Below are 17,278 nucleotides of genomic sequence, written 5' to 3'. Positions count from 1 at the left end.
TCATGTCACTACTATCAAGCAGTTGGAACAACAATTTAGGCAGATATCAACAACATTAAACCAGTTACAACCAGGTACCCTTTTAAGCTACACTGTTGAAAATTTGAAAAATAATGGTCATGTTCTTGCCATTACCACAAGGAGTAGTATGACTACTATGGAACCCCCATTACCTGTTGTAGAAGCACCAAGGCATAATAAAGTTGATATTGATGAGACACATGTTGGTCAGTTAAAAAGGTAATAGTTTTCTATATCTTATTTTGATGATGATCAGCTACCAATTAGGGACAAGGTCCCTGGGTCTTCATAGAAATATACAGATGTCACATGGCCTGCATAGTTTTGTCGTTTAGTGTAACAAGCTGCACAAGTGAGATATGTACCAATCAGGACACTTAGCCCAATCAGATTTCTACCCTAATCATTATTTCACTATAAAAATAAAAGAATTCTTTTCAATTGGTGAGTTCTTGCAATCAGATTGTTTAAGTGAAAAATCGGCAAAAACTCAACCCTACAACATTGCTCAAGTTTGTAGTTTTTGTGTGTGCTGAAATAGTGAGTATTCTTGAGTCATGTTTGCATCTATAATTGAATTACTCATGTTAAAGAGTAATGATCTTTTCTTGTGTTCTCAAGAGTGCTTAGGTAGAATTTCCTGAGTTTGATATTGGTTAAAGTTAATCAATGTTGAGGTAAGTTCTCAACAGAGTTGTTAAGGTAGGTTTGTAATAGAGTTATTGCAAACTGGTGGAGGTTAAGTTAAGTTCCGATTAAGTATATAATCAAGAGGTTGATTATAGTGAATTGTTGAGTGCTTTTGAGGGAAAGCCATGTTTTTTACTCCCTTGATCAAGGAGGTTTCCACGTCAAATATTTATTTTTTTTAATTTCCTGTAAAGTTTTGTTTGTTTACTGCTTTACTATTTGATTGCATGTGTCTAACTCTAAAGGACATGGTCCCTCATAGTGTGGTGCAACCCCCCATGTTTCAATAATTGGTATCAAAGCGAGTACACTCTAAAAGGTGTATATCAAAGTGAGTACACTCTAAAAGGTTCATACCTAGAGTGATTTATTGATCATGGCTAGTCTACCTATTCTAGAAGAAGGGCAATCTACCACTAGACCACCCGATATGGGTGGTGGAAAACTAGGATATTTGAATTTATTATGGCTGAGAACTATGAGCTGGTGGATATAATACTTGATGTTCTTTATGTTCCAATTAGAGAGGTTAAAGAATGAGACAAAACAAGTATGGTTGTCAAAAATAGAAAAGAGTTTGATGATAAAGATCGAAAGAAAGTTGAGAAGAATTATAGGGCAAAGAAATTGCTTGTCTGTGGCATAGGACCGGATGAGTATAACAAGATTTCTACTCGTTAAAATGCCAAAGAAATCTGGGATTTCCTAAACACAACTCATGAGGGAACAACTTTTGTGAAGGATTCTAAAGTTGACATGCTAACTACTTAGTATGAAACCTTTACTATAAAATAAGGAGAGATAATTCAAGAAATACATATAAGATTCACTTCTATCACAAATGAGTTACACTGCTTAGGAGAATGATTCCTTTGTACAAGCAAGTGAGAAAAATTCTAGGTGTTCTTCCTAAGTCTTGCGAAAGCAAAGTGGATACTATTACTAAGGCAAAATACCTGAAGACTCTCACTATGGATGAACTCGTAGGTAATCTAAAGACTTATGAGCTCTAGAGAAGCAGGGACAAGACAATAAGGAACAAAAAGGGGGAAAATATCTGGCACTGAAGGCTTAAAAATCTGATTCAAGTGAAAAAGACACTGATGTTGGCTATCTGGAAAAAAGAAGTGTTAGATCTATGATGAAAAGTGGTCAGTTTCAAAGAAGGGGAAGTAACAGCAAAAAGGGTAGCAATGTTGAAGTTTGTCACAAATGTGGAAGTCTTGAGTATTTTATTAAGGACTATACAATGCACCAAATGGATTATCAGGAATGTCTCAAGACTAGAGGTGACAAATTATAGAATAGGGACCAAGTCCCTATAAAATCAAGAAGAAAGTCTACAGCTGATTATGAAGCGAGGTAGGCCCTAGCGGTGTGAGGAGATTCCTCCAGTAAATCTAATGAAGCCGAGAAGGTCGAAGATGTATCCATATTGGCTATGGAGGAGTGTGAAGTTACCTATGATTACTTTTTTTATCTCATGGTAAATACTAAAGATGAAGAAGAAAATAAGATAACTCTCTAACATTAAGGAAAATTTAGATAACCACTCTGCTAGAAAGATAAAGAAGCTAGCAAAGGTATTGATTGATTCTGTGTGTAAGTTGACTACTGAGAAAAATACTCTAGAAGATAAAGTAGAGAATCAGGAGCTTTAATTAATTTCTTTAACTCTCTAGATATTCGAAACAAAATAACAGTTTGATAAGTTGAAATCTGAAAATCTGAGTTTATTGAGTCAACTGGAGAAAGTAAATAATTCTGATGATAAAGAGAAGAAAAAAGCTTCAAATTAAGATTGAAGATAAATTATGGAATTCTCCAAAGCACCTTATGACTGCCCTCCATAAGAATGAAGAGTTAGAAAGGGACCTGGTCTGTCTAAAGGAAGAACTTAACAAATTACTAAAATGGACTACATCCTTACAAATCCTTTCTAATCTAACTAGTCAAAGTGTCAATAATGTTATAGGGCTTCGATATCATTACAAGACCTAATCACTTGGGTCTCATGGGAAAGATTTTCATGGTATTAGAAATAAGGTCCACAAACCTCTTTGTACTCATTATGAAAGAGATGGACACTTGAAGAAAAACTATCTGTATTGTCTTGGAGCTAAAATAAGCAGTGCTAATTATATCTAGCAGGAGAATTATTATCCTAAGGGTTTCATGTCCTTGAAAAATGTAAAGAAGAATTATCTATCTAGTTGGGCCAAGAAAGATTTGGTCACACCATTGTCATCCAATCGGGAACTCAAACTCAAGTGGGTTACCAAATACAACAAATGACTATGTTTACAGGTAGGAGAGGGAATAAAGTCAAAACTGGTTCATGGATAGTGGATGTTCAAAGCATATGACAGGGAGGATTGATTGTTTTCTTTCTCTCAAGACACTTCAAGGTGGAGTTGTCTCTTTTGGAAATGGTAAAAAGGGTTATATTCATGTGTGGGAAAGATTGGAAAATCATCTAATTAAGCAACAAAAGATGTGTACTACATGAATGGCCTCAAGTACAATCTTCTAAGTGTTTCTCAAATCTGTGTCAAAGGCATTAAGGTTAAATTTTTAGCTGATTGATGTACTGTGTTAACTTCAAATCTGGGAAAGTTATTCTTAAAGCCAAGAGAATAAAAAATATGCATGTGGTTGATTTGGAGTCTTTGGCTGATGGGGAATTAACTTGCTTAAGTGTTCAAAGTAAAGATGCTGATTTATGGCACAGAAGGTTGGGACATGTAAGTTCCTCCTTGATAAACAAGTTTATTTCAAAGGACCTGGTCCATGGCTTGCCAAATCTGAAATTTCCAAACTACAAGGTTTGTAATGCCTGTGTTAAGGGTAGATAAACCAGGTCTTTCATTAATCTAAAGAAGCAGGTAAGTTCTTCTAAATCCCTAGATATGTTGCATATAGATCTATGTGGACCTATTAAAGTCCAAAGTAGAGAAGGAAAGAAGTATGTGTTTGTGATTTAGGATGACTACTCAAGGTTCACCTAAATAGTGTTCTTAAGAACAAAGGATGAAACCGATGAGGTTCTGGTTACCTTTACCAAGAAAATTCAAATGAAGCTAAATTATAAGATTACTCAATTCAGATCTGATCATAGACTGAATTTGAGAACTTTTAAGTTGCAGGATTCTATGCTAAAAATTGAACCAGACATAACTTCTTTTCTCTAAGGATTTTTCAACAAAATGGAGTAGTTGAAAGAAAAAACAGAACCCTCAAAGAGATTACTAAGACTATGTTGATTAATAGTGGACTTCTAAAGAACTTTTGGGCTGAAGCTGTAAACACTGCTTGTTATATGACAAATAGGTGCTTGATTAGATCACTTCTAAACAAGACCCCATATGAGCTTATGTTTAATAAAAAGCCTTGGGTTGACTACTTCAGACCTTTTGGGTGCAAATGCTTTGTTCTAAACAATGGGAAGAATGATCTAGGAAAGTTTAACTCCAAAAGTGATGAAGTAGTATTTGTGGGATATTCATCAACAAGCAAACCATATAGAGTTTTCAACAAAAGAACTCTATGCATTGAAGAAAGTACGCATATGGTCATTGATGAGTCAGGATAGCTAATGAATCCAGGTGATACTGACGAATCGGAAATTAAAAAACTCATTCCTGTTCAAAGAGATAATATTGTTGAAGATAATGGTCAAGAGGTAAATGATGCAGATGAGAATGATGAGAGTGATGGTAATCCAGGATCTCAGTTATAGAACCCAGATCTAGTTGAAGAACAACAAGAAGGATCCCGTCAAACTCCTCAAGGACCTAGTCCCAGTGGAACTAATATCCAAAGGTCACGCTGGAGGCACAAATCTTCTTATCCACTTGAGAATCTGACTACACCTTTTGAATCTGGAGTCCAAACAAGAGCTCAAGTCATATATTCTATGGCATTCTCAGCATTCTTGTCCCAAATTAAGCCTAAAAATGTGAAAGAAGCTCTAAAAGATGTTGATTGAATTAATGCAATGTAGGAGGAGCTTCAACAATTTGAAAGAAGTAAAGTCTGGCACCTGGTACCTAGACCTATTAATAAAACAATTATTGGGACTAAGTGGGTGTACAGAAACAAGATGGAGGAACAATGAACTATTAACAGAAATAAAGCAAGGTTGGTTGTTCAAGGCTATAGAAAGGAGAAAGGAATTTATTATGATGAGACATTTTCCCCTGTAGCAAGGATGGAGGCTATAAGGATTCTTATTGCTTTTGTTGTCTATATAGGGTTCAAACACTTTCAAATGGATATCAAAAGTGTTTTTCTAAATGTAAACCTGAAGAAAGAAGTCTATATCAAGCAACGTCCAGGTTTTGAAGATGCAGATGTTCCTTATTATGTACTCAAATTAAATCAACCGTTGCATGAGAGGCAACCTATGGGAATAGTGGTGTAGTTTGAGTAACCAACACAGCCATGTCGTTTCGTGACGTTAAATCAAGCGTTGGATGGGAGGCAACCCACTATTTTAATGTTCACTTTTTGTTTGTTTTTCTTTTGTAGGTTTATAGCTTATGGACTTGCCCGGTATATGGCAAGATTGGTACATGCATAAATTTCTAGATAAGGGGATTGTGTGACCAACCCATCAGGGTCACGAGTCCTATATAGGCCAGGTAAAGTAAGCAATAATTGAAAAGACAAAATTTTTTTAGGACGGGAGTAGAAAGTTGTGGACTTTGGAACATAATAGAACTTTTGGAACCATAAAGTCAAGTTATGGGACCAAGAGTAGCTGGGAAAACATCAAAATACCAAGTACAAAATGCAGGAAATCGGGCCAAAAATTTAGGCCTACATGCGCCCTGCACATGCGGACCGCATATGGCACATGCTCCCCACACCAAGCTGCACATGTGGATGTCGTAAGTACCTAACTTGTGGGCCCAAATTTTAATTAAAATTTCAATCATACCAATGCATATTTAAAACCTAAATCTTCCCCTTCTTCCCCCCCTACCACCCCCGCCCAAAAAAAACATTTAAATACTTTTTTGCCACATTCAAATCCACAAAATCTCACTTTTCTGTTTAAATCCAAACTTTTCTCTCAAATCATAAACTAATCCCACACTTACATAAATGCTAAATTGAAATTTATTTGCGAGACCAACTTGTCCTAACATACTAAAAACAAGTTCAACCTTCGATTTTGCTCAATTTCTTCATTGCTCACTTCTGAATTATCTTAAAATAGGTAACTTTCTCAGCTTCTAATGGTTATATATTGATTTAATTATTGGATAAACAAGTTGATATGTGTATTTTTATGCAAAATATATAGAATCTATCATGCTTGTATGTAGGAGCCTTAAAGTTGCCTACCTTGATGTAGGGCTTTGCTTTAAATTAAATTTTAAGGTTAGGCCCTAAAGAGCAGTTGAACTTGAACAAGTAGAGTAATACCAAAGGTTAGGCATGTTAATTTGTATTGAAAATCATGATTCTTGATATATGTGCACACATTGGACTTTTTAGGACTTCAAATAAGTTATAGGGGTTTTAAAATTGAGGAAAAATTTAAACTTTTAGAATTTTGAGTTTTTCTTCAACTTTTGCAACCCCTCATTTTTGTTGGAAAGTAACGACTAGTTTTTCAGGTGGACATGGCACCAAAAACTGCTAAGAAAAAGAAGATTGATACATCGAGGAGACAGGATAAGCCCTCTGAGCCTAGTGGTGTGATGGAGGAGTACCCAATTGTACAACTTAGTAAAGCTGCAAAGAGGGTGATACATAGATTTACTAGAGAATAGATGCACCAGGTAGCAACCACTACCTGAGTAGTCACAGTGGGTTAGACAACCAGCCTTTACTCAACCTATGTCTCAAACTGAGGTTGTTCAGATTGTCCAAACTGCACAGGCACGTGTAGCCCGACAAAGAATAAAGTGAGTACGGAGATCACCTCCATATTCTCCTTCACTAAATAATGATAATGGCGAGGATGAGTAACATTTAGAGCTAATTCCACAGGGTGTATCTCAGGACCCCTAGTCGAAGGAGGGGTCCTATGATTCATCCGACAATAGAGAGTAGAAGGAGTCATCAGTGGTACCCCAGTCTGAGGAGGGTACCACAATTCATGTACAATAGTCAGATGTACCCCATTCCAAGAAAGGTATAAAGTAGAATTTCCATGAGATGCTCGTTCCAGATAAGGGCACACCAGTACAGCAGGGAAAAAGTCCCACACCCACACATACCTCAGAGGCACCTCTTGGGGAGGAAAATTCGTAGTGGTCTGTGGTGGCAATGCAAATGATATATGATATAGACAGTCGCATTTTGGAGATCGACAGGCCAAAAACACTTATTTTTAAAAGCATAGGATTGGTTTATATGGGCTGAGTAGAGTGTCACAGTTGTGGGCTTTGTTTGATCGTTATCAGTTAGAGTGGATGACTAGACTACTAGGGTTATAACCCAGCTATGGTATAAGAGTTTTATGCACCATATCGTGCCACAATGGTACTTTTAATGTGCAAATTTCTAGGCCTGATGAGACACGAGGAGCATCCACATCTTGGTCAAACCCTTGTGAGAGGTCAGGGTTGATCTTTTAACAAAGACTATCCATCGGGTCATTTTTGGTCCAGACTATATCACTCCCACATCCATAATAGAGTATGACTACAAATTGCGAGACGCACGTGATAGACACATTATGCGGGAGGCTGAGTATAGATCAAAGAGAGTTGAGATGGCTTGGTGGATAGCCGACTATATTTCACTTTTGGGTGATGATACCCCATGGATCGAGGGACATGGTGTGATAAATAAAGGTTCACTGAATTTTGATACCAAGTTTTGGTGGTTGCTCATCTGATATCGACTATTCCCTACTACTTCAGTTATATATGTTGACTTGGGATTGAGCAACCCTGATTGCTAGTTTTGATGGTCAGATATGCTATTAAATTTGCAGCCATCCTTTGGCATGAGATTCATAATAGAGCTTTTGAAGAGGTGATGAATTAGCCATTCCCCTGCCTGATTCAGAGGTTATGTGATGAGGTCGGTGTACCTAAGATATCGGGAGTAGATAAGAGAGTACTTGTGATAGCCACTGCATAGACAAAGAGTATGTCCTTCCTAGGAGATCTAGTGAGCCTGTCATAGTACCTAGGGCCTAGACTGAGGTTCCATCAGTTTCCACAGAGCCTGCTGATGTACACAGAGGTAATGTGGGAGTTAATATTTATCTTGAGATAGGAGAGTAGAGAGAAGCCCCAAATTTAAGTACTCAGAGAGAGGGGACACCAACCACTTCTTCATCAGCCCTGGCTTCGACCTTAGAGCTGGTTGGCATATCTTCAGAGCCAATTTTCCCATCCACTACAACTCCTACTACAGGTATAATTACTATATCTCAAGAGTTCTTGCAAAGCTTATTAGATAATTAAAGGGTTACTGATGCTCGATTATGGGTTGTTAAGATCGAGATGACTACTCTATACGAGCAGATCCAATCAGGGTAATGGACAAGATTCAAGATGGCAGAGGCTAGATAGGAGGCTACATAGAGAGATGCCATATTTGAGATACGTATTGATTTACATGTATGTCTTAATACTTTTGAGAAATGTGTTAAAGTCAGATTTAGAGTTACAGATACCAAATCTAGGTCATATGATAGAGAATATGGATAGATTGCGAGCAGAGGTGCGCTCTCTCACAGAGATCCATATGACAATCACTCTTTCAGTCATACTTTTGTGGTCCAGATATCACCTCCACGTACACCCAAATATTTTGATTTCTTCGCAGAGGATGACGAAGAGGTCCAGATAGTTGAACCCAAGAGAGGACACATGAGAGACCTACAGGATCCCAATATGTCATATGATTAGGCCTTTTAAAAGGCCAAACACAATTCAATGGATTCTACGGTTGTTGAGAGCAGAAGCATGCAAAGATAGCAGCAGGTGCATCTTCTAGTAGTGCATCGCCGCCGCCGCTACCTCTGCTAGTTGATATGCCCCCATCTGGAGATGCTCATGACACGGACACTTAACGCGCCTTAGGTATGTCCTCATTTCCTTTGTTTTATATTATTTTAGCGCATTGGGGACAATGCCTAGTTTTTAGTTGGGGTGGGGTATACCATAGTCGCCGTGGGTTTTTGTTGTCGTGCTTCTTTTTTTATCAATCGCGGTATGATTTATATCTAGGTTAAAATTTGTGTTGTACTGTGTTTTGTTTTATATTGTGATGTGTTTTTGTGTAATTAGGAGATTTTTTAAGTATTTAGGGCAGTTGTCATGTTTTTGATTAATTTTTGAGAAATGATACCCTTCTAAAATTTTATTTTAGAATTGTGTGAATGTATATATGTGTGAACATTGCAGATTTTGTTATGACATTAGGATTAGGGATATGATAATCGTTAGCTAATAATTGCATGAACTGGATAAGTAGTAGCTTGCAAATTGACTCTGAGCCATATGTGTGTGAGATGCTACTAAGTCCCATTTGTGTGTTGAATTCAGAACTTGCCCCGTTAGTCTTGCCTAGGTTGTAGGATAGTTGGTTAGAAAGGATCATAGTCCATTTTTTATTTTAGTCCACTTTTAGAGTAAATGACTTCCCTATGTGAAATAGTATCCCTTGATCCCCGTTTTAAGCCGTCTAGCCTATTTTTGTTGTTTCACAGTTCATATTTCCATTAGTGCAGCAATAACCTATTTTGGTTCAATCCTCCTTGGACATTGTGCACCTCAACTTTGGCAAATCGCCTAAGTTGAGGGTGGCTATCATAGGGGTGTGTGATGTAAAGTGGGTATGTAGAGGGTAAAATAAGAGGAAAAAATTAGTAGGGCCGGGTGTGGTTGAAAAAACAAAAGAAAAAAAATGAAAATCTTTTGAAAAAGTAAAAATAAAGATTAAAAGACCACACACAACCTGAATGTACAATAAAAAATAAAAAGGGAGAAACAGGGATGGAATAGAAAGAAATTTGGCTAATAAGTGAGACCCCAAGATTAGTGTAGTGCCAAGGAGGCGTAGTCACTTGATATGTCCATATGTACCATACTATCCCCCCAAGTCTACATTACAGGTCGAGAAAAGCCCTATAGTGATCCTAGCTTGACAATTTGAAAACTAAGGTGAAGAAAATAAGGGCAATCATATGGAATTTGATGCATATTGATTAAAACTTCTCTTTTGGGTATGAGTGTCTCTTAACTGTCCCTGCATTGACATGCATTATTTCATATGAGTGAGTGAGACTTCTTGTTGTGAGGACACATGATTCATATTACTAGTTGCTTGCTTGTTTTGGGTAGTGTAAATTATTTATATATGCATGGTTGTCTGTTGCTAATGTAATTCCATACCTTGATCCCATCATCTCATATTGTTATACTTCATGTTCGTACACAGTTGGTTTTAAAAAATTGAGATATGAGAGGGTATTGTGATATGAGCTTAACGTGTTGATTGACTGCCTTGAATAACTTAAATTCTCCTAATTAAGCTTCTTGTTTTGTTTTGTTTTGCTTTGTTGCCTGAGGACGTTCAAACTTTCTAAGTTGATGGTGTTGATGTGTTATACAAATATAGCACTTTTAACGCTTAAAATGAGAAAAATATGCAAGTTTCTTAGGTTGTTTTGTTAGATATGATATGTTTTGGGTATGTTTTACAGGAAATAAGGTTTTGAATGCTATGTTCGTGAAAAAGATGAAAAATAGAGTTGTTGGCTACTTAATTGATCAATTTTAGGTATCTTTGACACTTTCTGGATGTACGTGACCAAAGCATGTGATGAAAATTGAAAATTTGAAGCTTGGTTGCAAGTATTAGAAGGACTGGCACTTATCTATGTCTACATGTTGACCACATATAGCATATGTCTGTATAAGACTAAGGTAAGTACCGAAATTGAAGATTCAATGAGTGAAAGAGCTGAAAATGAGCTTTCGGCACTTACTTATGTCAACATGTGGACCACATATGGGTAAGGTAAGTGCCAGAAGTCCAAAATACCGAGAGCAGAAGCTGCAGGACTTTTTTTCTGGCACATATAGGTGTCCACATGCACCCAACCTCAGGTCGCATGTGGCACATGCGCCCAAGGCCAGGTCTCATGTGGATACACATAAGTGGCCACCGACCCTTTTTTGTCCTTCTTATCCTAGGCTTTGATTTTAGGGTTTCCTCATGTACTGTAAATACCCTATATGTCCTTTTTAGTAGTAGTTATGCACTCTTGATACTTACAAATATATTTTGATTTTGAGATTCAATTTTGGTCTTGGAATTCTCTTGTATTGATTTTGGTTGACTAATTTAGTTAAAGTTTTGGATTTTACTTGTGATTATTGTAATTTCATCTTATGCTTTCAATTATGAATGTTGTTGATTACTTCACAAGCATGAGCGTCTAAAAACCCTTAGCTAGGGTTATGAAAACCCTGGCAGATTGACGAAGTAGGGGAAGTTCTATTGTTGTTCTGAACCGATATCATGCATGCATTATATTATCTTCACTTTAATAGCTATCTTAGAGGTTGCAAATGTTAGGATCCCACCAAGATTATTGCTACTTATTCCAAAAGAGGAGTAGTGACTATGAAAAGATAACTACAACGGTAATTTGAAGTTTAACCGTCGATCCATGCTACTAGGTATTATTTAAGTAAGATGGTTAGATGTCATCTAATAAGTAGAGACTAAAAAAGTAATAGTTAATTGGGATCAAGATAAGGGTTAGTAAGGAGACATCCTGAGACTCAAAAAGATAAAGGGTGAAATCCATCACCTCATCCAAATAACTGTTGATGGTACATAACCTACCAGATTCTGTATGCAAGGTATTAATTGATTCAATAAAGCACGATAAGCCTACAGAGTTGAGAAGCCGGGAGAACACAATCCTAGTGTTCAACTACAACAGATTATAATCGAAGTTGAACTTAACTACTTATTCGATATTGCTACTCAAATCCTCCCATTTACTATTCCAGTTTTGCTCGTTGATTACAACAACTGAGAGCCACGATTCCACGTATTCCCTTGAGATTCGATCCCAACCTTTATTAGGTTACTTTATTTGACAACGATCGCATAATCTTCAGAGTAAAGGTGTAGCTTGGGCGTTATCACTCGACATTTTTCTTTTGTAATTATTACCAAACTTAAAGGCACAAAGCTTTTTGGAAACTAAAATTCAAACACACTGAGAATTTCCTGTGAAGTTGTGTGTCATCTTTGGTCTTCCGTCTTTCCCTTTTGTATTCTTCATCTGATTGTATCACTTTGCTCCAAATGGAAATCCAAGGGATTTCTTCTCAATCAAGGATTTCATTTGATTCCTTGATTGAGGGTAATACATCCATATCAGATACGTCTGTACATAAGACTCGACTTGCCTTTCTTCACAACCATTCATGTCTATATCAGATATGTTCATGAAAAGGGTGTGATCTTCTTTCTATGCTGCTTCGCGATTTGTTGATTATCTTCCCTGCAATATGGGATCTAATGAGATCTTCTCTTAATGTCATTCCAAATCTAGCTTTGACTTTCTTGTAATCAGGGATTGCGCAGGATGTTCTTCCAGTACAGCTCCATGATGATCTCTCTTCCCTTGATTATCCTTCTGGTATATCCTGAATGTTATCGACCATTAATTTGCTATCATTAAAACATATTACGTCTATATGAAAAGCTAACAATCTACTTATAAAAACATTATACCATATTTAGAATTATAAGATTCTAAAATATTTTTAACATACATTAGTATGTAAGATCACATCAGTTGCTTTTTTATATTATCAAGCTTTATATTCAATTAAACTAAGATATATAAAATAAAGTAAAGTAATTATTCATCTATGTTCGATTACTGCTAATATTATTCTACGCAGGTCATTTCAAAACTCTAAATTGCACTAGCTATTCGACCTTAAATAGTAACGTGAGCTTTGATATTTTTCTTAGCTAGTAAGTAAGTTTGTTTAACGAATCAAAATTATCACTTTATATAACAGTCAATTAGTTGATTTATTTTCCCTCGCCAAATTCTGATATGAAACGGAACAATGAGAATATTTTATTAAAAATTTATGTTTTGTTCATAAGAAAAATTTTACCTGAGAAATATAATCTAGCCAAACACGTTGAGTTGGAGATTGGGTAGGGGTGTGGGAGCTGGGGACGGGGCCATGGAGTTGGATAGGTGAAACTAGAAAAGAGAATCAATGTGGAATAATGAAACTTATTTTCGAAAAAAAGAAATCGTCTATGTTATTTTTAAAAAATTTACGTTTCTAAAAAGTATATTTTTCAAAAATATGAATCAATCAAACGTGAAAAATATATACCAAACACAGCCTAAATTTGTGTAACTTTCATTTGATTAATAATATAACAAACTGAAGTCGTGTCTGATTCATTTTAACCATATTATACAAAAGTTTTAAAGTCTTTTTTTTTTTTTAAACTAAGAGAGTAAATGACACGGCCCCTCCAATGCAGCCATGGCCGACAGAGATGGTTTGACTAGCCGGTGGCTACCAACCACCAGTCCATTTTTCTAAGTCCTTGATTGTGATGGAAATTTACAATAACATTCTCATACCACTGAATACATAATACCCATAATAAAAGAATAATAGGAGCAACAAGTAAATGAAATACTGGAACTACTCTCATGAATATGAATAAACCCTCATGACTCTGATTTGCTAATGTCTTTTATGACAGTTACACCCCCAAAAGTATCCAATGTACCTTTTATTCAAGACTTTGTCAGTAATTTCGAAATAGTAATGATGACGATCTATCATATAGTACACATGTGTGTTATTCTTGAAAACCCAGCTTTAACGCATTTGGATGTACTTAATATTTCATTCGAGTATTAAGTTTTGTGCTTGGTTTACAAAATATTTTATACTATTAGATAAACTTAATATTTATTTAATTTTTTATATTAATTTGTTAAAATAAATTATATAATGTGAAATAAGAGATCAAATTTAACTGATAATATAAAATGAACAAAACTTAAATTCCTGAAATAAATACATGTCTTTGATTTAAAATCGAATTCAGGATTTAAAGTTTGTAGGTTCTTAACAAAAATAAATACTCTCTCCGTCTCAAATTATCCGTCTCAAATTTTTTAATTTCATTTCTCATTTTACTTGTCTTTTTTCATTAATCAAGAAAAAATAAATTTTTTTTTTCATATTTACCCTTTGCATTAATTATTTTTTCTTTAAATTAAAATGTAAACATAATTTAATAGGATATAATGATAAACTAGATATGTTATTAATTATTTTTCCTAATCAATGTGTCATTTCAATTAGGAACGAGTAATTTGAGACAGAGGGAGTAGAAGCTTAGGGGATTTTAAATCCACAAACCAAGAGGTCAATGAAACCTTTACTGGACCAACAACACACTTTGTTTATGAGTGTGTCAATTTATAATTCTTATATATTTACTAAATTTCTGTGTATAAATAAAAGTTCTACACCAAAGTTATTGGTTCCTGGGAAACCCAATCCGGCATCCTGGATCAGCCCTTTCTTTGATTGCAAATCTATCTCATTAATGAATATTAAATTGCATTAGTATATACATATATAATTCCTTTAGGCCCTACTAAAGCAATGACAGTCACATAAAATGATAAAACAAAAATATTGGGATAAAACGTCTTTAAATAAAATAGAATAAGTACTGCTAATAAATTAAATATCACAACTCATAGAACTTGCTACAACTTGTTTAGAATGGAAATGTAGCGGATTTTGGCCGAGAGTAGTTGTGGAAACCTAGATCCACATCTTGTTTAGAATGGAAATGTAGCGGATTTTGGCCGAGAGTAGTTGTGGAAACCTAGATCCACATGGAGTTTTCCAAACATACCATTAGTCGACAATATTTTGTACGTCGTCCGTACAGTACTATACTATTTACATATACACTCCAAATAAATAAAACTAAAAGGAAAAGAGAAAATAAAAAGGACAACCAGAATAATATAGATCTAAGCAAACAAACGTCACTTTTCAGTCGCCGGAATCATCATCTCCACCGAAGATGGAAAAGCGGTTGTAGAGAAGGAACAATATTAGGGCAAGAAAAAGGGCAACGCCAACAGGGGAACCACTTACACGGTGGATGGAGTTAGGCTCACCAGTGGAGAAGATGGTGTTGATGAATGAGCCAGTGTCGGAGGAGAGAAACTGGATAGTGAGGAGGAGGATAATGGGAAGTAGGAGAAGACCCACCGGGGTAAGAAGCTCAGAGATGAAGTCAGTGATGGCTTCGCCATTTTCACCAAGCAGTGCTGGGACTAACACGACTGCTACTACCACCACTGCTAAGAGAACGCCATGAGGGGGTCCACGCCTTTGTTCTTCTATCATGCTGCTAATTTACTTCTTGAATGAGAGAATGTGAGTGTCAGCTGTGTTTTGTTTTTTGCTTTGAGTTATGTTAGAGCTTTTGGTTTGTTCTTTGTTGTGGTGTTTACCCTACTATCTTTAGCTTTTGTTTATTTGAGCTTTTTTAGTTGGTTACCCTTCACTTCTTTTTTGGTAAAGAGAAAATTAATGAGTTGATGGGACCTTTTTGTCCTGTAATGATATTTTACTTTTCTTAGCTCTCGTGTTTGTAGCTCGATGAATGTTGATAGTAGAGAATTGACTCAAACAGCTACGCAAATGGTTTGGATAGCGGTCCAAACCAGATTTTTGAAGAAGTGCTTAAAAGATAAAATCATTTAAAAATAAGTTAATTTAAATACCCTCTAAGACTTACATAATTTATATAGATGAAAAATAATCATTTAATATATATTTTTTCTTATTATAATATTTTTTACAACCTTTTTGTTTACGAAAGATATGTTCAAATAAATCAAATGATTTTCAAAACTGTGTTGCATACGGTGTTAGGACTTAGGAATGAGGTGCAAAAGTATTTATCGAGATGCAAATTGCCTTAAGGGTTGCTTTGTAGAGTGTATAAGAATAATACAAAATATAATTTATTAGTAATACTTGTATTAGCAATACTTGTGTTAGTTATGCTTGCTATGCTTATATTTTTCTTATGCAGTATTTGGTTCGATGTATTAAAAATAACATGAATTACATAATTTTTTTAAAAAAAAAAACTATTTTTTACATAATACCCTCAATATGTACGTTGGAAAAGATGCGAATTTTTTCTTAAGGGATAATAGTGTTTTTAAGCATGTTAATATATACATTAGATCCATTGCATTACTAATGCCATGGATTTTGAGGCATTAGTAATACACACCTCAATACACAATAGAGTGTATAACTAAAGAGTAAAAATATATACCAAATAATGTACCACTAATACACATCAAACTAATGCATGCATTAACTTTTCAATACACTCTATCAGACGACCCCTAAAAATTTGATGGTTCATTAGTATTCTGAAATGGACAAGTATTTAAGAGTAGAAAATAATTTTAATTTTCCTGAAATGAACTATCGATTTTCTTTAGTATAATCTTCACCTAAAACAAATACTTTTTCATATCTCGTTTACAAGCCCCGCATGCACATAATTTTCAGGAATTGTTTGATTTGTTTGAACATATCTTTATAAACGGAAATGGTATAAAAAAATACAACAAAAATTTTTTTAAAAAAAATAGAAATAACTACATAAATAAAAATATGCCTTGATGAATTATATAAAACAAATAGAAACTGGCATGCATAAAAACTATATGATCAATCTTTACATAAACAAAAGAGTACAAGACATGTAAGATAACATCAACCAAAACGAAGCAACAATTATACTCAAATTTAAACTTAAGAACATATTATATCTTTAAATCATTTTTCTTATGTAAAAGAGGATTTGAAAACAGAAATCTTCAGTCGTAATGTTAGAAATTGGCTTGATTTTACCTTACAAATTTGAAAAAAGAAAATTAACAATCAAACTTTACATAAAATTGTATAATTTATAATCTATATCTATAATAATATATTAAAAGTGGGAAGACCCTTAGAAAAGTGATTTGAACTTTTTGCCCTTCCTTAAAAATTTCTACTTTCGACAAAATTGTCCTTTTACTTTTATTTTATATTTAACAATTTGAAATTAACTAAAATTATAAGAAAAAGAAATAATGATTCGAATAACAAGAAAGGCAAATCATGCAAATAAAAAGGAAAGAAAGAAGAAGTCAAACAAGGAGAAGGATAAAAGAATCACACGTAAAAGGAATAAAAAGAAAACAAGAAAGGAAAACAATAAAAAAAAAATTAGAGAATTTTCCTTATATAATCCATAAAATTATATTTTAAAAATTAAAGATTAAAATATATGATAAGATAAAAGTATTTGGAGGTAATAATTAAAGAGTCCTAAAATATGTGGTAAAAAAATTAAACAAAAATTACCATAAAAGATACTATCTAAACTTGGAAAAAAAAAAAAGTTGATTAAAAAATTCATACGTGCAATATGTTCAATTTTATTTCATCTACAATTCTAAGTCCATGTATATCTATTA

The 17,278-nt window shown here is 34.7% G+C and overlaps 1 protein-coding gene across 1 annotated transcript; it reads right to left on the bottom strand.

Moving 5' to 3' along the window:
- Nucleotides 1–14,405: 14,405 nt before the first annotated feature.
- On the bottom strand, nucleotides 14,406–15,364 carry LOC107857154. Its single transcript, XM_016702098.2, has one exon. It carries the CDS (start codon nucleotides 15,132–15,134, stop codon nucleotides 14,775–14,777), a length of 360 nt encoding a protein of 119 aa, XP_016557584.1. The 5' UTR covers nucleotides 15,135–15,364; the 3' UTR covers nucleotides 14,406–14,774.
- Nucleotides 15,365–17,278: the final 1,914 nt, after the last annotated feature.

The sequence above is a fragment of the Capsicum annuum genome, chromosome 1 (genome assembly GCF_002878395.1).
Source record: "Capsicum annuum cultivar UCD-10X-F1 chromosome 1, UCD10Xv1.1, whole genome shotgun sequence".
Classification (NCBI taxonomy): Eukaryota; Viridiplantae; Streptophyta; class Magnoliopsida; order Solanales; family Solanaceae; genus Capsicum; species Capsicum annuum.
The sequence above is the reverse complement of the archived record's forward strand: the minus strand, read 5'-3'. Positions and strand labels throughout refer to the sequence as shown.

Bases quoted from the DNA above. Each gene is read 5' to 3' on its own strand.
- LOC107857154 (XM_016702098.2), bottom strand. From the start codon at position 15,134: ATGATAGAAGAACAAAGGCGTGGACCCCCTCATGGCGTTCTCTTAGCA.